Genomic DNA, 25712 nt, shown 5'->3' with positions numbered 1-25712 from the left:
TTATAGCCAGATTAGAAATTTGTAGCAGAAATTACATCTTCCCAGTTGACAGTGGCTGATATTCAGTTTAAGAGAAATGTTGAGCTGGCCTTGGCAGACACTGGTGTAGCAACTGGGTAGTTAGCCTCAATCGCCCCGTCTTCCCACCACCCCCAATCAAGCACAACACTCTGCCATTTCTTGAATGAATCTGTTAGATAATAAATTCACATTTCCAAATACAAAATACTTGCATACTGACTTATGCCTTCCGAGGTAAGAAAGAAAATTAAAGAACAGAAACACGAGTATTATAAATTCCAGGAATCCTGGAAGGAGGGGTGGAAAAGAAGAAAATGACCCAGGAAGTACAACATTAGATTCTGCATTTTCCTCCATCTTGGATGAATTTTTTTTAAAGAAAAATTTTAAAAGTTGTATTTGTATTGAGAATTCAATAGTCGTAGCTTCAAATGGTACTGTTGATATATGAACCCAGCAGTATTAGAATTTCCTTTGAGTCAGCATTCAAGATTTCAACAGCATTAAAGAAAGCAGGCACAAGGCTATCGTCTCTGAAGTCCGGCTGTGTGCAATGTTGTTGGCTCATGTTGGCCTTGACTCAGGTTTGGAATTCCAGTCTGTAATGGAAGCTGTATTGTATAGGTGTAGCCAAGGTTGGGGTACTGAGGGGAGGCTGGGTAAAAATGTTCATAGGTAGGATACTGTGTATACAATGCAACACTGGGGTCCAGGTACGAGGTGGAAGGCAGAACCAGGCCAGGTTGAAGGATGGTCTGTGGGATCAGGTATGGTGCGACACTGGAAAAAAGTCAAAAAAGGTTAAGTGCCAATAGTCTTTTCCATGACTGTGCATCCAATACACCCTCTAATTTTGTGTGCGTGTTGCTTGGCCCAGCTCGTTTAAGTGCGTGGACCCTTTAATCTTTTTTTGCACAACTATATACCCACATTGATCTAATGGCTCTGACTTGTGCTTGGCCCATGCAGGAACTTTCAGTACGAAGGAAACATTGAATTTATGTGCACCATGCAAAATTCAGAAGCTACTTTCTGTAAACTCCTGAAGTTATGGAAGTACAGGACAATAAAGCAGATACCCTTTCACGGGATGAGCGTACCACTGGCAAGGCCAAGATTTGTTGACCATCCCTAATTGCTGAGAAGGCATTGCCCAAGATTCTTCAGGAGCTTTTTACAAAATTATTGGTAGACAATGTAATAATCTGTCAGCATTGCCACAGCACCACTTGTTATACATTGTCAGTTAGGCTCAGTGCCAGCACTCTCACTGGAGTCAGAAGGCAATGGCTTCAAATCTCAGTCCAGGATATGAATGAGTACACAACCTATGCTGTTCAGCATTGAGTGTGCACTGCTCTGTTGCAGGCGCTGTCTTTCAAATCAGTATTTAAATCAAGAACCCAAGTGCCTGTTGATGTGGACACAAAGGATTCCATTGCACTATTTTAAGAACAGGGGAGTTCTCCTGATGTTCTGGCCAATATTTATCCTTCAACCAACACCATCAAAACACATTACCCAGCTGCCACACTTAGATTGAATACATGATTATCTTGAAAGCTCGGTGTGACTGCATTCAAGCAGCCCAATTTCAGGAAGAATGTCTCAAACACATCTGCATATTCAAATAGGGGGCCCAATGCCCATTTCAGACAGAGGCCCTGAATTTCTATACTTCTAGTGCAAAACGTACTTGTGCATTCCCCACTATATTGAATACTTTGATAACCACCTTTGGCCTGATAAACAGGCCTATTATTTGATGCTGTGCCTAAGTATCAGCAGGCAGGTAACTGACAGAGGAGACAATCCTTGAACCTGATCCTCCTCTTCCCTGACACACTCGTCGTACAAGTTAATGAACAGCAATCTGGAGCAATGATGTTTCCCTTCTCTAACATGGGTGCCAATTCCAAGATTCAAACTAACAACAAAGATTAGCTTTTGAGACTGCGCCACCGAGACAAGAATGTTTAGAAAAATGAAAAAAGTCTGGATCAACAAAACCATCACTTTTTCTCTCCCACAGCTGAACAGAACCTGCCACATCACCTCTGTATCAAACAGCAAAACGTTATATTAATTCTCCAAATTTAAAACTAACTTTCTCAGTAACTGAAAAAAGTTAATTAATGCTGGGAATGAGGTGCAGTCCACAACAAAATAGTTTGGAACACCAGGCTTAATTTTTAAGCAACTCCCTGGATGCACAGGCTGTACCAGTTTCAACAGCATTATCCAACTCTACAAGTTGGATAATCTTCCAAAAGATTAAAGAACTTTTTGTTTCGGAGGGAGTTTTATATTAAAAATATTTATCCTTCAAAACAGCTAGAATGGAACTTCAAGACTTACCTGCTACCACATTGTAGCAGAACGGTAGGACATAAGCTCACCTGCTGAGAGGAGATGCAAAGTACAGGTCAGACTCTTCCTCACAAAGAGGAGGAGGGAGCCAGGAAAAGTATTTCTAAACCCTTTTTGCACACTTCCTAGCAACTGGTTTACAAATTGCAGTTTACGTGGCCTGTGAAAGGGTTACATTTTCCTAAAAGGTGGTCAAAATACAGGAGGGAGATACAAAAAAGGAGGAAGAGAGCGCATCAGCACAGGGTCCCGGCTAAACTCCCATACTTGTTCTGGATTAATTGAAAGAGTTGGGGCTTGACATCAGCCAGGTGATCCTCTGAACCTTAAGTAGTCCACAGGAGGAAACGACCAAGTCTTCTACTAGGCTGAAGTCAATTTAAAAAAAACTTACAGGGGAGCCAGGGGTGCAGGACATAAATAATATTAGCGGTGCATTATTCTGTTTGTTACAAGCAAGACCAAACAAAATTTTCTAAGCAGCCCAAACAAACATGTAACAGGCAAGAAACCAAAAGAGATTCACTTCTCACACAAACACAGTACTGTAAGGATCATAACTTTGAAATGACAAACGCATAAAAGGAAACATCTAACTTACCCATATGGTCTCTGCATCAGAGTTGAATGAACTTGTTGCAGGCCTAGAGCTCCTGCCATTTAAGTAAAAGGGAAAAAAATAATGTTAGAGTAGATTTAGATTTAAATAATATTGATAAGGACATTTATTATCTTGCACAGAGATTCAGAGTTTAGGCCCAAGAGGATCCAACCAAAGCATAAAAAAATCTCAGCTAAACTTGATTTTGTCAGCCTTCGACATACTAAGTGCATGGATATTCAGTGCCTAATCACTATCCAATGTTAGATATTAGCTATAAGAGAACAGAATTCAACTGACACTTGGCTAAGAGACTGGATTGCAGCTAACCCCATTGGGCAGCTAGACCGAAAAGGACAAGCCCCAACTTTCTTCAGTAGCTCAGTCTGTTTCTACCATGCAAGAAGAAGAACTTCAGTCTGTTCAATACATTTGAATGGGGAGCCAGAAAACAAAACGCCATTCTCCCACAACTTAGGAGCAGTGACACATAGAACCATAGAAAAGTTACAGCACAGAAGGCCACCATGTGGCCCATCTTGTCCATGCCAGCCCAAGGACACTCAGGTGCCCTTTCCCTTTGTTGATCCTTAAAAGTTTCCTAATCTTCTAGCCTGCCACTGATCTTTGCAATTTGATATACCTTTTATGTTATCTTTAACTTCCTTGCTTAGCTATGGATGCTTTTTCCCCCTTTTACCATCTTTCTTCCTCTTTGGAATATATTTTACTTGGGAGGAATTGAATAGCTCCTTAAATATCTACCACTGTTCATCAACTGTCCTACCTTGTAGTCTTCCTGCCTATTCCACTAGGGCCAAATCTGCCCTCATGCCTATGTATTCACCTTTGTTTAACTCCAGAACATGAACATGGGACTCAAGTTTCTCACTCTCAAACTGAACTTAAAATTCTAGCATGCTATGATCACTCTTCCCTAGAGGATTCTTTACTATGAGATCCTTAATTAATCCCATCTCATTACACAAAACCAAATCCAGAATAGCCTGCTCCCTAGTTGGTTCCACAACATATTGCTCCAATAAACAATCTCTAATACACTCTATGAACTCTCCCTCAAAGTTACCCTTGCCAATTTGATTAGTCCAGTCTATATGCATATTAAAATCACCCATGATTATTGCCATGCCTTTCTTAGATACTCCCAGTATTTCTTGGTTTATACTGTGCCCTACTGCTGAACTACTGTTTGGGGACCTATAGATTACTCCCACCAGGGACTTCTTTCCCTTGCTATTTTTTATTTCAACCCAGACTGACTATGTCTTGCTCTCCAGTGCCTATATCATCCCTCACTATAGCACTGATCTTTTCCTTTACTAACAAAGCTACACCACCTCCTTTTCCTTCCTGCCTATCCTTCCAAAACACTGAGTACCCTTGGATATTCAACTCCCAAACCTTTTCTCCCTGTAACCACATCTAAGTAATCATCACCAAATCATACTTATTTCTCTCTATTTGCGCTATTAACTCATTAGTTTTATTCTGAATGCTACATGCATTCAGATACAAAGCCTTTATATTTGCCCTATTGTCAATTTTCCCTGCTCTTATGATTCCTTGGTGCAATATGGCGTTCCTGGACAGTAACTTCCAGATTTTCATTGCACATCTGCATTCACCTGAATCTGCTGCCCAATTTGTGCATAATGGCAAGTGTCAATTCTCACTGTTCTTAACAACGGTCCAGAATTTACTGATTATTATTTTGAGTCCTGTGTAATAAAGTTAAACAGTGGAAGCATGACATCTACTAATGTACCCCCCAAGATGCACTGGTGCACAGCAACCACAAAGTGTCATGCAGGGGATAAACAAGCTGCACACCACTAGCAGTCCCTTTAAGATGTGCACATGCACAGCAATCTTAAAGGGGCTGCACAGTATGAGAAATAGGCCATCCGCAATGAAGGAAAAATTAGAGGGAACATTGGCATCTACTGCACTTCACTAACTATTATATTTATTTGAGCTGACACCATATCCTCAACAATCACGCGTTGTTCAGTAGAGCGCTTAGGAGATCTGCAAGCAGGTTGTTTGCCCACTCAGTTTGAGAAACAAATAATTAAAAAACATATCTTACCACTGGCACTAGGCAATTCCAGTTTTTCCAAGATCAGGTTTTAATCAATTGTTGCCTTTAATATGTATACCAACTTTTCTGAGCTTTTACCTTTACACAAACTGTTTTAGCAAACTTTATGACAAATGTGACAAACTGGCATCTCATGCACCTCCTTAACTTCTTCTATATTTGGCTTTTAGAACAAATTGAAGTCATCAAATGCTGAGTGTAAACCACTAAAAAGCACTGCCAACCTTTAAACAAAGGCGCTACCTGGATCAGAGCTTGTAAGCAATCTTCAAAGATCTTGACCAAATGGGAATTAAACAAATGGATGTTAGGACTTTGGACTATCTACTTCCTTGAGGAATATATAAATTGTCAGGTTACATCTAAACATTACAACCATGCTCAAGACTAACAATGAACAACTGCATGGGAGATCAACAACTTGCATTTACGTAGAGCTTTTAGTGTAGGAAAAGGTGCTTCATTCACATGAATGAGTATTTAAAACTGGTGGTCGTCTAGATACATATTTTCCTGCCTCTACAGCTTTAAGGTTGGCCCCCAGACCTTGAACAAATCAAATCACAGCAATTTTTTTCCTTTTGTGATGGGGTGGGGGGGTTGCGAGGAGAAGCATTAGCACCCAAGGATTCAAACATACCTGAATGTACCATGCGGGGCTTGGCCCCAAGAAAGGCAAGGTTCACATTAGTTTTTCTTCCATCAATGATGGGATTAGGATCTTTACACGCCCTGTCTGCTGCAGCCCAATCCACCATGGTGACCTGCAATTTAACCCACACAAGAGAAAATGATTAGGTAAGAAAGCAATACCAAAAGGAGACTGGGTTTAAGATTCAGTGATTAGTTTTCAAAAGCCAAAAATCATGCAACAGCAATTATTTGGTGATAGCGGTGGTTAAAAATTCAGTATTCAAGATTGAACTATTTGGCTTTTTGACAACTGCAATTCACACTGAGGCAAGTGTTCAATGAGCAGCAGCTGTCATCCATGTTTCATACAAGTGGCTATTCATGTGCAAACCTGGAGGGAGCACCTGCAGAATATTCAATCACAGTGGACATCCAAGCTGATTCAATCATTTATATAACACCTTTAATGTAAAAAGATATCAAGGGCTTCCCAGAAGCATTCCAAAAATATGACATTGAGCGACATGGAAAAGATTAGGCCAGATGATAAAAGCTTGGTTCAAAGCATTAGTTTAAGGAGTTTCTTCAAGGAGGAAGACAAGGAACAGCCACAAGAGAGGTGAAGGGAGGGAATTCCAGTTGCCTGGACAAGTGAAGGCACAGCCACCAAATGATGCAGCAATTATCAGGGATGCCAAAGACGCCAGAATTAGAGGAGCGCAAATATTGGAGAGGCTGGAGGAGATAGAGATAGGAAGGGTGAAGCCATCAAGGGACTTGAAAACAAGGATGAGAATTTAAAAAATCAAAATGTTTGCATGATGGGGAGCCAATGTGGATTAATGAGCACATGGGTGATAGGGGAACAGGACTGGGTACAAATCAAGACATGAGGAGTAGAGGTCTTGGATAACCCCAAGTTTACAAGAGGGTAGAATGTGGGAGTCCAGCCACGAGTGCATTAGACTAGTCAAGTATAAAATGTAATAAATAAGGGCACGAGTGATGGTCTCATCAGATGAGCTGAGGCATGGACCAAGCTACAGAATTGAAAATAGGCAGTCTTAGCGATGCTACAAGTATGTGGCTGGAACCTCATCTCAGGGTCAAACAAGACACCAAGTTGTGAACAGTTTAATTATGTCCCAGACAATTGCCAGGGGAAGGAGGGAAAATTGGTTTGGAATGAGAACCAAAACAATGGTTTCAGCCTTCCCAATATTTAATTGGAAGAAATTTCTGCTCTTCCAGTAATTGGTCAGATAAGCAGTCTTATAATTAGAACCACAGAATTCAACACAAGCAAGTAGCCCAGGAAGAAAGTGATCAAGTGTAGGGATTCTAGTTGATTTTCATCATGGAGTAACATCATGACTGTGGCCAATTGCAAACCTCTAGCTGATAATGACCAAGGCAACATAGATCAAAGATTTTCCAAGCCCTTAGTGAATCAGGGAAGTTTACAGCATAAACAGGTCAGCTAGCACAACATGACCAGCACAATATGACCACCAGCTTCTTCCTAGCACATGCCAAAAAGTAATTCTACTCTTATGCTGTCATTTTTATTAAAAAAGATATTCTTTAATGGGCTGTGGGTGTAACTGGCTAGGCCAGCATTTATTGCCCATCCCTAATTACCCTCAAGGTGGTGGTGAGCCACTTTCATGAACTGCTGTAGGTCATATGCTGTAGCTACACCCACAGTGCAGTTAGGAAATGAGGTCCAGGATTTTGACCCAGCGACAGTGAAGGAATGGCAATATAGTTCCAAGTCAGGATGGTGTGGCTTGGAGAGGAACTTACAGGTGGTGGTGTTCCCATGCATCTGCTGCCCTTGTCCTTTAAGCTAGGTGGTAGAGATCACTGGTTCAGAAGATGCTATCGAAGGAGCCTTGGCTAGTTGTTGCAGTGCATCTTGTAGATTGTGCACACTGCTGCCACTGAGGTTTGTGGCAGAGGGTGTGAATGTTCTTGTAATCCTGTATGTTCCTTCATATCAAACCATTGCTCAGTAGCACACTAATCTTAACGGTAATCTTAAGAACCATTAAATTGATCATTGAAGATTATCACTACCTTAGCATGAGGGCACATCATGGCATAGTGCATTGGTCCAGTAATGTCATATGCCAACTGGCTAACTAGATAATTATCCTTCAGATTCCATGGTTGAAAATACTTTTGCTCTGCACTGTCATGAAAATTTTATGTCAAATCATGATTTTTAATCCACCAACTGGAAACCCAAATTGGAAACTTTTACAAACAGACATTTTGAAAAACAGAGACTAAAGTGTTGTGAACTCTCAGCCCTAAATGGCTAACCCCAATTTGCATCACTATGTTCCACATTCCAATTCATTGGAGTGGAGTCAGTCTGTCTGCAAAACCCAAAGGCAATGACTTCAGGGGACTGTGAAAACCTCACATATTCTGTCTAATTTACAAGGGATCTTTGGCAATCACCTGAGATATTCAACTGTTGGTGATGGGCCATTAAAAGGAATTGCTTGGACAACAGGACCCTAGCCAAGTTAGCTTCCAGACATAAGCTAATCAAGTCACTTTTGGAATACACAGATTGAAATCCATCGGCAATTGGAGAAGGAAGGTCACACGACAAGCCAATCCTTTGAATGCTTTAAGCACACGTTTTCTCAGCATAACGGAGGAAAAGCAACTCTGGGTGCATAACAGAGGAAAAGCAACTTAGGGAGAAGACCCAAGTGAGGTCCCTCCTTTTTTCCCTCCAGCCCGCCTCCTAAGCTTCGAGTCCTGTTTGCTGGCTGTGATCATCAGGGATATCCTGCTACAGACAAAGATTTCTTAAAAGAATCCAACCCCAGCATTGTCATCTCCCAAAGAACAACCAATTCAGTTTTCCACAGCTTTACATAGGAAGCAAAATCAGTCTGAAACCAGTTGAGTCACAAACTAGACTGTATACTTTTTTTTTATAAATGGACTCTAATTTGGCCAACCTACCCTTCCTCAAACTAATCTGTATTTGTGTATGTGAACTTCAAGTGTTTGAGAGAAAGTTGGCATGTTTTATTATTTTACTTAGATCAGTTTAAGTATAATAAAAGGTAACCTCTTCCTTTGTTAAAGTCAAGAAAACCTGTCCTATTGGTTCTTTTACGATTATAGTGCATAAATAATTAAGTACCCATTGAATTGGCAACTCTATATTTTAAGCAAAGGACCTATTGCAGTCAAACAAGGAAAGGGTAAAGACAGGAACCATTCTCCTCCTCCTCACCCAGTCATAACTCCATTTAATCCAGTCCATTCTTCCATTCTTGCACAATTGAAGCACCACTTTATTTTTTAATCTTTGAAATGCGTAAACAATTAAAGATAATTCAGTTTGCAATACATGGAGCCGATCTACAATGGCTCAACAGATCATTGAGGGAACAAAATTGAAATTAGATGATCACACTAAATTGGGGCCGATAACAATTTGTGACACAGGTTATGAAGACTGCAGGAGGAGATAGATGGGCTCAGGGGTGGCAGGTTCACTTCAATTTGGTAACATTAAGATCTAATCCTATTTACATTTTTTTTTTTAAAAAGTGAAGTAAAGGGACCTTGGCAGAAAATTCACAGGTAATGTGTAGCTTCACTGCCATTTTCAATGTCCTATGAAAGACATCAGGCATAGAATACAGAAGCAAGGTGACATTGGCATACTGTGGGGCGTTTTGGACAATGCACACCATGTATTCACTCAGGAATAAGTGGTACCAGTTCTAAAAGTAGACTTAAATAGATAGGACTTCCCTCACCACCCCCAACCTCCACATGCTAGGATGGAGAATGTGAATATGCTGAGATGCGCTCTGGTAGTCTTCAAGATCATAAAGGGTTATACATGGTAAATAATCATTACTGTCTTTTCAAGTAGTGGAAATAATGAAAGAGTACCAATTTAATTCTTTCCAATCATCTTTAAATGAGAGATTAGAAAAATGTCTTTTATGCAGTGGGTAGTTGAATTTTGTCATTCACAGACAAACTGTTAAAACAGTTCATAATTTCTTTTATATATTAAAAAAATGCTTTGGAAACGGGAGAGATTAGACATGCTGGTTTGGAGAAAAACAACAATGTGGGTTTAGCGAGTACAACATACTGCAGATGCTGCAAGACTCAATGTTTCTAGTGCTCCAAGAACGTGGTTATTTGACCTTGTCATAGTTACAATGACGCAAATGACAATACAATTATCTTGAGAATTGTGCAACAACTAGGCTACTGGATCACTAGTCTGTCTGTGAAGTTTACTTCTCATAGAAGATCACCACCTGTGGCAAAGCAATGTAGTTGCCATCAGTAATCAACCATTGCAATGCTGTTTTTCCATTAGCCTCTGCAAGAACAACCCCAGGCAAGCTTTAAAAATGATCTATTTTTGCAATTATCTTGCTCTTAATTGTCAGGTGGCATCCTCGATTAACTACTGTTCAGTAAGCTTTGCCAAACCATGGATGTTACATACAATCTCATGGTTGAAAGCAGACTAATCCTCTAGAAAACACTTAAATTGGACTTATTTTGTCAAATAAAAAAAAATTGAAGTACATGGAATTAAAGGGACAATGGCAACGTGAATAGAAAATTTCAAAGTCAGGAAGCTCAAACCGAATAGAAACCAACCTCAGGAGGACTTTGGTGAAATGGGAAAACATATGGCAGCTGAAATTTGACAAGTGTGAAGTGATACATTTTGATAGGAAGAATGGAAAGAGGCATACGTGCTAAATGATAATGCCTTTTAAAGGGGTTACAGGAACAGAGGCCACTTGGAAATGTGTGCACAAGTCTTTCAAAGGTGGCAGGACAGATGGAGAACACTTAAAAAGCAATGCAATCCTTAGCTTTAGTAATAGATGAACCAAAGTAAATCTTTATAAAAACACTGGTTATAACTCAGCAGAAACATTATATTCAATTTTGGGCACCACACTTTAGGGCTGGTCACACTTGCAGGCTTTAAGGAGCATTTTAAACAAGAAAGAGAGGTAGAGTCAGATGGTTAGGGAGGAAATTGCAGAACTTAGGGCTTAAGTAGCTGAAGGCACGGTCACCATCAGTGAAGGAATGACAAAAAAAATCAGGGATGTACACAAGGCCAGAATTAGAAGAGTACAGCCACTTGGTGGGTTGTTGGGCTGGTGGTTACAAAGACAGGGATGGACAAGGCCATGAAGAGATTTGAAAACAAGGATAAGAATTGAAAAACAATATGACAGACTTACAGCCAATGTAAATCAGCAAGCATGGGGTGATGGACAAAGAGGACATGGCAGCAGAGTTTTGGGATGAGGTCAAGTTTACAAAAGGGCAGAGAGTCAGGAAAGCATTCCAACAAACAGTCAAATCTAGTGGCAACAAAGGTACAGATTAGCTTAAGCAGTGGCACAGCCAGGAAATGTTATGGAAGTAGGCAAACTTGGTGATGGGAGGGGGTACAACATTGGAAGCTCAATCAGGGTTGAATAGAATGCCAAGGTCACAAATATATTGGTTCAGATTCAGTTGTCAGGTATAGGGATAAAGTCCATGGCTAGGGAAGAGTTTATGGTCAAAGACAGAAAACAATGTCTTTGATCTTACAGATATTGAACTGGAGGAAATTTATGCTCATTTAATATTGGACTGCAGACAAGCTTCATGATAGATCAGACAGCAGATGAGTTGAGTATTGCAGTGAATGAAAGGCCAAAGGCCACACAAAGTTAGAAATTTGAAAATATATTGAATGAGCTGGTGGGGGTAAGTTTTCCAGGAGCAAATTCAGATGAAAATAGGGTTGGGAGGAGGAAGGAGGTCACATCACAACAGCAACTACACTGAAAAGTATTTCATTGGCTGTGAAAGGCCCTAAATTAATAAGTCTTTCTTTACATGGAATGATCAGAGGTGGATTCATCTGTAACAAAAACAGAATTACCTGGAAAAACTCAGGTCTGGCAGCATCGGCGGAGAAGAAGAGTTGACGTTTCGAGTCCTCATGACCCTTCAACAGAACTAGTTCTGTTGAAGGGTCATGAGGACTCGAAACGTCAACTCTTTTCTTCTCCGCCGATGCTGCCAGACCTGCTGAGTTTTTCCAGGTAATTCTGTTTTTGTTTTGGATTTCCAGCATCAGCAGTTTTTTTGTTTTTATCTCATGGATTCATCTGTGATTGACATGATGGGCGTAGGAGACTAGGTGAGAAGGCAAGATCAAAGGCTCCAATTTATTGGTACTGACGCCCCCCTGGATCCTTCCTCCCCTTCCCATCCCCCTGACCCCATTCACTATACCCTCCAACCTTTAGCAATCTATGCTCAAAGGACTCAGCTTCATCCTCTTACACCCTCACCTGAATTTTGGGCTCGGCACAACTTTGCATTCTTCTTTGGTCATCTTCACCTACTTGCTCACTTCTTCAGGCAGGAGGCTTCCCCCACCCTTCAACAAACTATTGCACCTGCCTCCAGTACTCTCCCATTACCTGAACCCCTCCCTCTGGCCTTTTATCTGCTCTTATCCTCTTCATTGAGAACTGTCAGTGTGACATTGTCCATCTTAATTTCTCTGCTCCTCTCATCCACTCATAAGCTGTCTCTGAATTTGCTGACAGGGCCCTCAATTGTATCCAACCCATTTCCTGCATTTCTGCCCTCCCTCCCAGAACCATGATAGGGTTCCCCTTGTCCTCACTTTTCACCCCACCAGCCTCAGCATTCAAAAGGATCATCCTCCACCATTTCCATCAACTCCAGCATGATACCACCACCAAAAAGATCTTCCCCTCACCTCCTCTGTCAGCACACCAAAGGGACTGTTCTTACACCCTGGTCTACTCCTTTATCACCCCCAGCACCTCATCCCCTTCCCACTCACAAAGGGGCATGTGTTTCACCTTCTACCACCTCACTGTCCAAGGCCCCCAAACACTCCCAGATGAAGCTGTGATTTAATTGCACTTTTCAATTTAGACGGTCTTCACTGCTTACACTGGGGAGACTAAACAGACTGGGTGACTGCTTTGCAGAATACCTTGCTCAGTCTACAAGCATGACCCTGACCTTACTGTTGCTTACCATTTCAATTCACCATCTTGCTCACATATGTGTCCTCAGCCTGCTACAATGTTTCAGTGAAGCCCAATGCAACTTGGAGAACAGCACCTCATCATCTGATTAGGCACTTTTACAGTCTTCTGGACTGAGTTCAACAGCTTCAGCCCGCAAACTCTGTCCACCATTTTAATTTTCCCCCCGAATGCCACTCTGCATCTTGTTCTCATGTTTTCCTTTCAGTCATCACTGACCTTTATTCCACCATTAACATCTGCTTTAGTTTTATAATTCCACTCCCTTTGTCTTGTGTTCCATGACGTCTTTGTCATTTAATCTCTCCTGACCTCCAACCTGTCATTTAATCTCTCCTGACCTCCAACCTGTCTCCGACCTTCTATTCACTCCACCTGCCCCTCATCCCTTTTTCAACAACTTAAAACCCATTACATTTTTACCCCTCTCTCCAGTTCTGATGAAGTCATATTAGACTCGAAATATTAACTCTTTCGCTCTCCTCGGATGATGCCAGATTTGAGTTTTTCTAATATTTTGTTCAAAGGCTGGTCCTGAATGTGGGTATGAGAGCTCAAATGAAGGGATAGAGAGACAGATGAGATATTTGTATCAGGAAGAAAATAAAAGCTGAACTCTATTTGGAATAGCCCATTGCAGTCAGTATCATGTATTTGCCCCCAACCCAAAATGGTATGAAGTTGGTCTGAATCTGGCCCAAGTCACAAGTTAGAATTGAAAAATCATAAAAGGAACACCGAAACAAAGGCATTAGCTCAGACTTGTACCAGACCAGTGGGAACTACTTCCAGTTGGGCCAAACAGAGTTCTTCCTAGGAGATGTTTGTTTTTAAGTTACCTGGCTTTCAAAGTTCCAATTTACTGTCATGCTATCAAAACTGTTGTTGCTTCTGCCTCCAGTATTCATGTCACCGAGTAAGGCTGTACTTTAGATATGCATGACATATTTTCAACCAAGGTCAGCTTGATTTTTCCTACAGGTGGATGCGTATAATACCTTGGTTTCAGAGAGAAAAATGTTAGCTCAGCACTAGAAACTCAAGAATCAAATGTAGCTACTATAATAATGGAGTCAGCATATGGCAAGAGGGCAACATCAAAGGAGGGTAAAAAGTGCCAGCCATTATATTACTTTGGGAGAAACAAGAGCCATACGTTACACTTGTTATAATGATAATGTCACCTGCACACATTGTACAGGTGGGTGGCATTATCACATCATAACCTTAAGAATGAAAGCCAGTAATATTGACACCCCAAGATCTCATCCTTGTTTTTCTTTTGAGTACTAAAGATCTTCAATCACAAACAAAAACACAAAATGCTGGAAAAACTCAGCAGAACTCTGAAGGAGGGTCATACGGACTCGAAATGTTAACTATGTTTCCCTTTCCACCAACGCTGCTAGACCTGAGCTTTTTTTCCAGCATCCACAGTATTTTGCTTTTATCAAATAATCTTCAGTGTTCAGTTGAATTGACAAAAACATTACTTACGCTCATGTGGACACAAAAGGCCATAAAACACTTGAACCAACAGGGAACTCTTATAGTGTTCCGATTAATGTCCTTGTTCAAGCCATCAAAAATAAGTAGGTCATTCATCTCATTGCTGTTTGCTAATAGACAATAACTTGCTTACTTATAAAAAGGATTTTTTCAATGAATTCAGTTTTTTATGGTCAACATAAACAATAATCAGTACATGGGAAATTTTAGACTGTTATACGTAATTACAAATCTAGATGAATCATATCGCTGTAAAGAGTAATAGACATTATCCTTGACCAGCTCAATACTCGTGTATATGGCGAGTCATGTGTTCTTTGACCTTCTTGAGTTTTGGCTGGTAAACTAACAAGACCCAAAACAATGTGTTGGTTACAGCTGCTTTACTTCCTTAGTTATCCCCACGTTGGTGATAGGTATTTATTAAGTAAATATATAGTATTGAGAACACAAATGTAAGGCATTTTCTACCAAGATTAGCGAATGTGGCCAAACAGTATCGCTTTTCTCACACCTGTAGGTAATCAACAATTTCTACTAAGCAACATTGGAGTATAAAGGAGTTTTGACCAAACAAACTTGTCCCTTTTAGGTTAATTTCAATCCTAGCGTCTCATCAAATAGTTCAACTTTTCTTTTCCTCTCCAGAAACACGAGAATGAGACGTTTGGCCCTGGTGTGGTTAATAAACTAGATACTCACAAAGCCATAACCTCGAGATCGTCCGGTTAACCTGTCCGTTATCACCGCTGCTTCTTCAATCTCCCCGAATCGCTGGAAGTAACGTCTGAGAGAGATTTCGTTGCTGTGATAAGGTAACCCACCCACGAAGAGCTTCCGAAATACTCTGTCCTTATTCATAGCTGACATCAAGGATATGGAGTGGCGGGGGGGGGGGGGGGGGGGGGGGGGGAAACACAAAAAAAAATACAACTCATACAATAAGATAATTGCGTTAAAAACCACGAGAAGAGCTGATGATATACCCGTAATTAACTCATGATTAGCGTCCAGGTGAAGAGAATTTGTAATAAACACACTTCGAGGGTAAGGAGTTACTCACTAGCCAGCTGAACGCGTGTCTGCTGCGGAATTCACCTCTTTGTCTCACCGCTCACTCCTCTTAGTTGCTTTTGTTTCTTTGTAACTCGCACAATGTATCCACACGGGACTCAGGGACACACCCCCTCGTCAACCCATTGGCTCACTTGGCGCCCCGATCCGCCTTTGTAAAAGGATTTCCTTTCTCTTGGCTGCTGAAACTGTCAATCGTCTGTACTTCCTTTAACAGCGATCAATTCAAAACGACCAAAGAGGATTTAAGGTCACTGCACCATACAGCTCTTAGATCATAAACCCTGCTTATTGATCGTGCTAAATATTGCATCATTGATAACCGCGGGACAAGATTAATATCGCAAGTATCTTCCTCTATTTTTAATAAACATGTGGAGAGCGATAGGCTAATGGAAGAACCTTGACGCCGTCTGGTGGAAATAGGATGCTAAACATTAGATTGGGATTCAAAGTATTTTCAAATTCATTCTTTTAGGTTTTATTTACCAGTTTTCATCCCGGTTCAAAACTCTTGATTTACTGAGTGTCAGTGCGTTAATGTATCACAGTCAAATTCAACCGGACCCAGCTGGGTCGCGGGTTGGATTAGCAAGAAGAGACCTGGCTATTCTTTCTTCCCCCAGTCTAAAGGCTTCCACCCTGTTGAGAGATTGAGGTTCAAAACTGAGCCCTGCAATTATCTGCTGTACTTTATTTTTCAAATTGTATTAATTAACTTGCTGCTCCTCTGATTCTAATTTATTGTAAATCCCCGCCATTGGTGGTCGTGCCCTCCAACTCTGGCTATTTAGTTGGCGAAATTGCATTGAGGTAATCTTAGCGAGGAGGCATCCATTGATGTGGCTGCCATTTAGCATAGTTGTTTCAAAGAATTAGGTCTTTTTTCTGTATTATTTAATTAGTGTCAGCTGGGGTTGAGTTGGTTGCACTCTCACTTGTGGGTTCAACTCCCACCCCAGGGCTTGAACACAAAATCTAGGCTGGATGCGCTGTTGTTAATGTTTGCCCTCGGGTTGATGTGAAAGATCCCAGCTCACTATTTTGAAGAGGAGAGGGGTTATCCCCAGTGTCCTGGTCAATATTTATCCATCAATCAACATCATAATCAAGATTATTTGGTCATTATCACATTGTTTGTGGGAATTTGCTGTGCGGGAATTGGCAGCTCTGCTTCCTACGTTACAACAGTGCCTACACTTCGAAGTAATACATTGGCTGTAAAGTGCTTTGGGATGCCATGTGGTCACAAAGTGCAATATAAATGCAAGTCTTTCTTAGCCAAGATTTCAACAACAACCTGTTTGTACATAACATCTTTAATGTAGTAAAACATCCCAGGGTGGTTCACAGCAGTATTGTCAAACAAAATTTCACACCAAGTCACACAAGGAGATATTCTTGGTCAAAGGGGCATGTTTCAGGGAGTGTCTTAAAGGAAGGAAGTAAGTAAGTAAGCATGAGTGGAGGGAAGGATAAGGGAAGGAATGTTAGTGTTTCGGTCCCAAGCAGCTGAAAGCACACTTGTCAAAGGTATGGATGCTCAGGAGGCCAGAATTGGAAGATTGCAAATATTACTGAAAGATGTGGGGCTGGAGGAGTTGACAAAGATGTGGAAGGGTGAAGCTATGGAGGGAGTTGAAAACAAGGAAACTCCACTCAACCAATCTCTATCAGGCACTCAAATACATTTGGCCACACAGATTGTGTCAAATAAATGTTCTTAGGTGTTAAGAACAGTTTTATTTATTTAATCAGTAACTATCTTTAAGGGAAGTTGGTTGTGTAGTGGTAATGTCACTGGACCAGTAATGCAGAGGCCCAGACTAATGCTCTGGAGACATGAGTTCAAATCTCACCATGGGGGCTGGTGGAATTTGAATTCAATTAACAAATCTGGAATTGAAAGCTAGTCTCAACAATAGTGACCATGAAAGTATCATCTATTGTTGTAAAAATCCATCTGGTTCACTAACAAACCACTAAAGCTGCTGTTCTCATCTGCTCAGGCTAACGTGACTCTACATCCACTGCAAAGTGGTTGACTCTGGAATGACCTAGCAAGTCACTCAGTTCAAGGGCAATTAGGGATGGGCAACAAATATTGGCCTTGCTAGTGATGCCCACATCCCATTAAAGGAAAAACCTTTGATTTGGCTGTGTCAGTGCTGTGGTAGGGAGTGGAAAGCTAAATGAAGAAGTTCAAATGTGCAGTTGGTAGTTGTGGCTGGTGAACTTTATGACAAGTCATGATCAGAGATATATACCTAACCACAAAAAGGCTCCAAAAAATATTTAGACAGGTTAAGTGAATGGGCAAGTAGGTGGCAGTTGGAATATAATGTGGAGATTTTATTTTTATTTATTTGTTCATGAGATGTTGGCATCGCTGGCCAGACCAACATTTACTACCCATCCCTAATTACCCTTGAGAAGGTAGTGGTAAGCTGCCTTCTTGAACCACTGCAGAACATGTATTGTAGGAACACCCACAGTGCTGTTGGGAGTTCCAGGATTTTGACTTAGTGACATTGAAGGGACAGCAATACAGTTCCAAGGTCAGAATGGTGTGCGATTTGGAGGGGAACTTGAAGTTGGTGGTGTTCCTATGTATCCAGTGCCCTTGTCTTTCTAGCTGGTAGTGGTCACGGGTTTGGAAGGTGCTGTCAAGGATATGAGTTTAGAAGACTAGAGAAATAGAATATTTTTTTAAATGATGAGAAATTACTATGATGTTTTTAGGGATTTGGGTGTTCTTGTACATGAATCATGAAGTTAACATGCTGGTACTGCAAGCAATTAGGAAGGCAAATGATATATTGGCCTTTATTGCAAAGATGTTGGAGTTACAAGGGTAAGGAAGTCTTGTTGCAATTGTACAAGGCTTTGGTGAGACCACACTTGGAGTATTGTGTATAGTTTTGGTCTCCATACCCAAGGAAAGGTATACTTGCCTTAGAGAAGGGTGCAACTAAGGTTCATTTGATTGATTCCTGGAATGAGAGGGTTATATGATAAGGTCATATGAGAAGAGTGGTCATATACTCTCTGGAGTTTAGAAAAACGATCAAGCTTCACAGGGCAGATGTTTGCTGGGCTACGGTCCAATGGTTGCTGGTAGCCCTCCAGTATGTTACCCAAATGCAATTTTCAGTAAAGATCGCAAGAGAACATTCATAAGCAGGAATGCCCAATTGACATTTCCACACCCCATTCTCCCACCTACCCCCTTCCATTCCAATGCCAGCTAGATTCTGGAACGTGAAGATACTACTGCACCATTTATTTATTAAGCCATTTAGATAGTTCATGAGAATAATCTTTAAATACAATTTTTTTTAACTTAGGAAACTGTTTGCTCTTTGCAGAATTTTCTTATTTCTAACACACAAATCTAATGATCTTAGCTGTTCAAATTACATCTCCCAATTGTTTTCTTTTTATTCAATTGTGAACACCATAAACTCCGCTGCCGGACATGTTGTACATTTATTTATTACTTTGTATGATTACAAAACATATCATTACAGATTCATTATTGTAGCAGATTCAGCATGAGATTAAAAAGTGTACATGATGTAAGTGATCCCATATTATAATAATTCAAGTTGTCGGCATTTAATTTCTGACAGTTGTCGGTTGGGTGTACGGGTGAAGCTATCCATCTTTGACACATATTTCTCAGGTGGAGTTGTTAGTTTTGCTCTTACATCCATGCTGTGCTTATCAAGACAGAGTGAATGGGTCTTGAAGCCGATATCCTCTTGTACACGAGCAAGTTGCTTGTACAGAGAAGTCAAAGCATCCCTGAAACATATGAATCAGAATTAAAGCAATTGGAAAGCTTTGTCATCACTTTTTCTCTTCTGCCTTCAGCAAATTTCACCATTTATTTCAGTTATCCCAATAACTCTACACTTCACACTCAACATTACCTCACAATTTTAAGCTGCAGAATTGGGCATTTATAATTTCCTTTCTCAGCTGAACATTGATGAAGCCCTTAGAGCAGGAAAATGAAAGTTCTTGCTGCAGTTTCCTTTTCACCTCAGTTATGCCACCATGTGGAGAGACAAAATGAAAGCCAGGTGCTTCCCCACCAGGAGATAACTTTAACCCAAGCTACACTTGCAAGTCTTCCAGCAGCCAATTACACTAGCAATACAGGTATCTTAATATGGAAAATATAATTTTCTGTGTGACAGCCCTTGTGCAACATAAATTTTCTGTTTGGGTGATGGTCCCTTTATGAAGAACTAGGTTTCACTGGAAGATGATTACTTGTTTTAAAAAAAAACTTGTTTCCAGCAACTGATCATGTGATCAAGCTGCCTGGGAGATAAACAATAGTAAAAGATGAGTAAGGAAGAAGTTAATTACAGAAGAGAGTAAATTTCTGTGTTGGGGATTCTGTTTTCCAAGCAATTTAGTTTAGAACAAGCTGGCTGCAGGGAACATTTGTTTCAAGCCAAATTGAGTTGAAATTCTGTGTGCTGGCTAACAGGGTTTAAAACTCTTAATAACTGAAGGGCTCTACTAACAGTGAATTGGACTTCTAGGATAGCTATGTTAAGAAGAGGGAGAGAGAGTTCTGAGATGCAAAATTTCAGAGTTAAAGAATGTTAGAACTAGGAGAGTTCTGACCCTAGGTGACTGTGCTTAAGATGCTGGAGACACCTATGTTGAATTGGGAGACTACAACTGTGGGATGGTTGGAAGAGATCTGAAGGGTCAACCTTACCGGAAAGGCCCAAAAAGTTTCAACCCTCATATGAATCTTTGAAACAGAACTCAGAGCAAGTGGTCAATCTTCCAACCTCTAATAAGTATCTGACTTGAGTTTTTTAGGGGGTGTAAGTCAAATGGGTGTAGGAGGAAATTTGAGTTAAGAAGTTTGGTTTAGAGTATAAGTAACTGTGTTAATTGTACTTTTAATATAGGGGTATTTAAGATAGGGTAGTTATTAGTATTTATGTTCTTTGATTTTTGTGTAGTAAAAATCTTCTAATTTAATCAATGAAACTTGTGACTTCATTCTTTTATTAAATATCTGCATTTTTGGATTTCCAGAAAAAGAAACAAAAATGTTACAGGTCTCTACCGAGATCATAATACATTGTATAACATTGCATTTATGTATGTGATGGACTAAATGACCTACTGCAATAATTAAATATCCTTCCTCCAATTATATCTCTATTCAATAGAAGTAAAGAAAAGTAATTCATTGCACAAGAGGCTAAAAATAAACATTATTAGAATATTTCCGACAGTACGAGTGTTTGAGCACATTGAGCCTGGTCACAGGTACATGCTGCCTTAAGGTCGGTGAAGATGGAGTTTGTAGGAACATATTGGACAGATAGAGCCTTACAAACCAAGTTCAAATTTGCAAATTTCTAATCTCAGTTACTTTGAGGTGGTGAGGATAGATGATCAGGTAACAGTCTCTGAAAGAAATGTAAACCACTTTTGAGCAGATAACGTGTCTCAATTTCTTTTTAAGAACAACTTTGGCAGAGAACAGGCTGTTAGTCCTTTTGGGTGGAAAATATAGGAAGAAAGTAACAAGAACATTAAATAAAAATGTAAATACAAAATGTATTTAAATACCATTAAAATGTCAACTGGGATATAATGACTTCATTTGAAGACTAAAAAATTGCTAAGTTTACCATACTTGTATTAACAATACAAGAAAGGGCATGATATACCTTATATTAATAAGGCACACAACTTATATCAATAAGCCACACAACATGTGTGGAAAGTTATAGGTCAGGGAATAAAAGGGGCAGTAGCAACATTGGTACAAAATTGGCTGAGGGATACGAAACGGAGAATAATGGTTGATGGGCATTTTTCAGGTTGGAAGAAGATTTGTAGTGGAATTCCCCAGGGGTCAGTATTGGGACCAGTAGAGAGAGCTGTTTCTAAAGCATACAGCATTATAGACTTCATTAATAGGTGCATAGAGTACAAAAGTACAAGGGAGGTTATGATAAACTTATATAAGACACTGGTAAGACCTCAGCTGGAGTACTGTGTACGTTTCTGGGCACACTATATGAAGAATGCGAACACATTGGAGAGAGTTCGGAAGAGGTTTACGAGAATGGCTCAAGGGATGAGACACTTCAGTTATGAGGAAACATTGGAGATGTTGGGACTGTTTTCTTTAGAGAGGAGAAGGCTAAGAGGAGACTTTTAAAATCATGAGGGGTCTGGACAGAGTAGATAGGGAGAAACTGTTACCACTCGTAAACGGATTGAGAACAAGAGGGCATAGTTTTAAAGTGTTTTGCAAAAGAAGCAAATGTGAGGTGAGAAAAAACTTTTTCGCAGCGAGTTGTTAGGGTTTGGAATACACTGCCTGGGAGTGCAGTGGATGCAGGTTCAAACAAGGCATTCAAGAGGGCATTGGATGATTATCTAAATAGAAACAATGTGCAGGGTTATGGGGAAAAGGCAGGTGTTTGGCACTGAGTTAATGCTCAAAGAGCTGGTGCAGACACAATGGGCCAAATGGCCTCCTTCTACACCGTAATAGTTCTGTGATTAAGACACCTTCGCAATGTTGATCCTAAAAAATTATACTGCTGAATATTTCCTTTTTAAAGAGAATGATATGGACCTGACTAGTACTTTCTTGACATACTTGATATACCAGAAAACTAGTACATTGATTTGTACATAGAAATCAAATATTTTAAAGATAGCAAGCTAAACTGTAAGAAAAGAACATAAAGCATACTGAGATTGGGCAAGTTTCTGTTTGAGCGCTTCGATGGTCCCCTCCAACTGATGAACCTCATCTACCAGTCCATACTGTGCCTGGGGGGAGAAATAATATTCAATACTTAAGGAGGGAATCATGGCATCATTATCAGTTTGCATAACATTTCATGAAGATAGCTCTCCCTCAATTTTCCTTTACCCATTTCTGCCTTGCATCTACCCTTCATTTCTCGCCTGGATTCTGAAGCGTATACAATTGCTGTTCTAATATGCAACATTATGTAAACAGGATCAACACATCAAACGTATCCTCCTGTAAGTGCTGTGATAAGAAATTGTGCAATGTATTTGTGAATCACCATGTTGCTTCCATTTAAAACAATATCCTTGCATTCGTATAGTATTTTTAATATAAAAACAATCAAAAAGTATGTCCTCTATCTCAAGGGGATCAAAATACAAAAGCGAGAAAGTGACTTTTCAGTCATACAGAGACTTGGTCAGACACCATCTGCAGCACTGTTCGATTTTGGGCACAAAATGCTGGGAAAGATCTATTGGCCTTGGGTGGGGCATGGGGCAGATTCAGCAGAATGATAATGGGGCTTAAAGGATTAAATTATGAGGACAGGTTGCATAAAACTGGCTTGTTACTCTCTGGAGTTTAGAAGGCTGAGGGGTGATTGAATTGCTTTGTTTAAAATGATAAAGGGATTAGGTAAAAACAAAAAAACTGCAGATGCTGGAAATCCAAAACAAAAACAGAATTACCTGGAAAAACTCAGCAGGTTTGGCAGCATCGGCGGAGAAGAAAAGAGTTGACGTTTCGAGTCCTCATGACCATTCAACAGAACTCGATTAGGTAGTTTCTGAATATCTAACCTATTTCCATTAATGGGGGAATGATCATTAAAATTAGAATTAGACCATGCAGAAGTGAAATCAGGAAGCATTTCTTTACACAAAGGTTAGTAGAAATCTGAAACTTTCTCCCCAAAGGTTGTGAATTATGAGTTAACTGAAATGCTCAAGATCCTCTTCCCAGCCCTCATCACCCAGCAGCCATCCATCCAGTTGTCCTGGAGCACTGAAGAGCCTCGGCACTTGCGAAGTGTCTCAGGATGTAAACGTCATGGAGGCTGCCAGGGTACCTTGCACAGACTTGCAGAATCTGCATCCTGTGGTCAAACACTATTTGCACACTCATGGAGTGGAATCTGTTCTTGTTGACGAAGGCACCCAGCTGATCCGCTAGTGCCTTGATGGCCACATGTGTGCTGTCGATGGCATCCTGGATGCGGGGGCACCCATCAATTGTTTTAAAGCTGCCAGCTCGCTCAGCCTAGCTGGCCTCATCCATATGGTAAAGAATAAATGTCAGTACCCACCTGAACAGAGCTTCTGACACCAGATTGACACAACTGAGGACAGCTGATTGGGAGACTCCACACAGATCCCCCATTTACCCCTGGAAAGAGCCGGAGGCATAGAAGTTGAGGGCCGATGTGACCTTCAGAGCCACTGGCACGGGGTGTCCACCCACACAGTCAGAGCTGATCTTGGGCCCAATCATCTAACAAAAGGAGGTCACGATCTCCTTTGAGAGGCAGAGCCTCCTTCGGCATTGCACCTCAGACATATTGAGGTAGCTGCATCGCCACCTATAAACCCTGGCAGCAGGATAGCGGCATCTTCTGTGGCCCTTTCCACGTTGGACTTTCTGCTGGCCCTGCAACTTTTGAGCCTGCGCCTCGCCTCCCACAAGTCCCTCCCACGGAAACTGCATTGGGACACCTGGCCTCCCCTCCCTTCTGCCCCTCTCTCCTCCTCGGAGAAGGTGCCACCAGCGGAGACCACAATCCCCATTACCAGGGTAATGGAAGGCTGTCTGACGCTTGGAAGGATCCACACGGTCTGAATCCTCCGGGGACTTTGAAGACACCAAAAAGTCCTGAAATGACGCCCGGTAATGCTAACAATGAAGCCCTGAACAGAGATGAAGCTGCCAAGTACCATTTAGCAACCAGCAGCAAACTATCTACCAAATTCCTCACTACTCACATTGGTGATGTTGCTGATCCTTTTTATCCTGCCATTGGATGAGGTTTAGCAAATTGTCAGCTGCCTGCCTGCCCATTTTACCCGTACGATGGTCACAAAATCGCACAGGCAACATAAAATCTAGCTTAATTGCCTTTTAATTGGCCTTAGCTGGTCTCATAACTGATGGTGGGCATGGCTCTGACTCCCGCGTGTGCCAGCCGGCTGAAATATCGTGTGAGCGCGTGATGACATTGGGATGCTCTCCCGATGTCGTCACATGCTATTTTACATTTGAGCGGGTCGGGCATGCGCCCGCCTGCTCAGCAAAAATTTCTGTCCCTGGTGATGTACGGTTAAAGCAGTTGTGCAAATAATACACCCAAGTCTCTGCCCTTTGGATTTAAGTGAGTGAAGGTGAGGACCATACTACGGAGAACGACTGGGATGGAAGAGAGACGTTTTACTGGACAAAGGTGGAGGGGTTGAATAAATCAGTGTCTGCAGATATATTTTTGTGAATGGATTGCCAGAGATTGGGCAGCTGGAAGTTTGAAAGTGCAGGAAGGAATTGGAGTAAGAGACTTGGGAGGTGGTGGTGGCTGGGCTGGGCTGGGGTGGTGGTGGTTGGTAAGTTTTTCAGCAGTGGACAGAGAAAGAAATGGGGCTAAAACATTGAGCATATATACAGTTCAGATTTTACATCTGTCATCGAATAAAAATAACTTTCACTGTAACTTTGATTTTTTTTTTTTTACATATTCAGTTCTTGGCAAGCTGCTTGCCACCACCTCTAACTCTGAAAGCTGAAACAGCCTGTTTCTGTGGATTTAACTGTGAACTGGCATCAATACCACCAAAGTAATCAACAGTTCAAATGGGGGAAACCAAATTTGTCAGTTTCTCTTTGCAGTTTAATTCTCCTGCCACAGAAGTGCTCAAGATTTGACAATCTAATGCTGCTTTCAAAATACCAAACTGAGCTGCAGCAAAGGAACATGGAATGATCTCCTGATGGCTTAGTATAGCAGAGTTTAATTTAAACCTTTTATAGCAGTGGGCTAGACTCTGTGTGCTGCAAAGTGGGTCACAAATGATTCACTCACTTTTAAGTTGGATAGTGCTCCAATCATGGCCATTCATTTATAATGGCTGAGTAATGCAGTTGTATGACATTTAAAAAAAAACGGATGTTTGGGATCACATTCATTATATCTATAAGATCAACAGTTTATGGGACAAAATTAATCAAATTCTGCTTCCATTACATTTCATTTAAGAATTTTTACTTGTGCTTAGGGGTTCCATTTAATTAGTCCTTTCATCTTCCATGAAAATTGCAAACCAGTGGCCTATATCATAACTGGTCATAAGACCTTACGATGTAGGAGCATAAGTAAGCCATTGGGTCCATTGAGTCTGCTCCACCATTCAATGAGATCATAGCTGATCTGATAATCCTTAACTCCACTTTCCTGCCTTGTCCCCA

At 40.9% G+C, this 25712-nt stretch overlaps 2 protein-coding genes across 2 annotated transcripts in view; both read right to left on the bottom strand.

Annotated features, from left to right (window-relative positions):
* Positions 1–381: 381 nt before the first annotated feature.
* On the bottom strand, positions 382–15496 carry LOC121291635 (RNA-binding protein 38-like). The gene is made up of 5 exons (XM_041213093.1): positions 15435–15496; positions 15074–15234; positions 5755–5878; positions 2993–3044; positions 382–801 (listed from the first exon to the last, which is right to left on the bottom strand). Exons 2-5 carry the CDS (start codon positions 15230–15232, stop codon positions 546–548), a joined length of 591 nt encoding a protein of 196 aa, XP_041069027.1. The 5' UTR covers positions 15233–15234; positions 15435–15496; the 3' UTR covers positions 382–545.
* Positions 15497–19038: 3542 nt separating this feature from the next.
* tekt2 (tektin 2 (testicular)) overlaps positions 19039–25712 on the bottom strand; it is a 32965-nt gene continuing 26291 nt past the window's right edge. Inside the window, exons 9-10 of the mRNA XM_041213092.1 lie at positions 22200–22279; positions 19039–19252 (exon numbers count right to left, since the gene is read on the bottom strand). Coding sequence (XP_041069026.1) covers positions 19039–19252; positions 22200–22279 — 294 coding nt within the window. The remainder of the gene's footprint in view (positions 19253–22199; positions 22280–25712) is intronic.

This window comes from Carcharodon carcharias, chromosome 19 (assembly GCF_017639515.1).
Source record: "Carcharodon carcharias isolate sCarCar2 chromosome 19, sCarCar2.pri, whole genome shotgun sequence".
In the NCBI taxonomy this organism is placed as follows: domain Eukaryota; kingdom Metazoa; phylum Chordata; class Chondrichthyes; order Lamniformes; family Lamnidae; genus Carcharodon; species Carcharodon carcharias.
The sequence above is the reverse complement of the archived record's forward strand: the minus strand, read 5'-3'. Positions and strand labels throughout refer to the sequence as shown.

Bases quoted from the DNA above. Each gene is read 5' to 3' on its own strand.
- LOC121291635 (XM_041213093.1), bottom strand. From the start codon at position 15,232: ATGAATAAGGACAGAGTATTTCGGAAGCTCTTCGTGGGTGGGTTACCT. The intron at 3,045-5,754 runs GTATGTTTGAAT...CTTAAATGGCAG, and splicing joins GCCCCGCATGGTACATTCAG to GAGCTCTAGGCCTGCAACAA. The intron at 802-2,992 runs GTAAGTTAGATG...ACTTTTTTCCAG, and splicing joins CTGATGCAGAGACCATATGG to TGTCGCACCATACCTGATCC.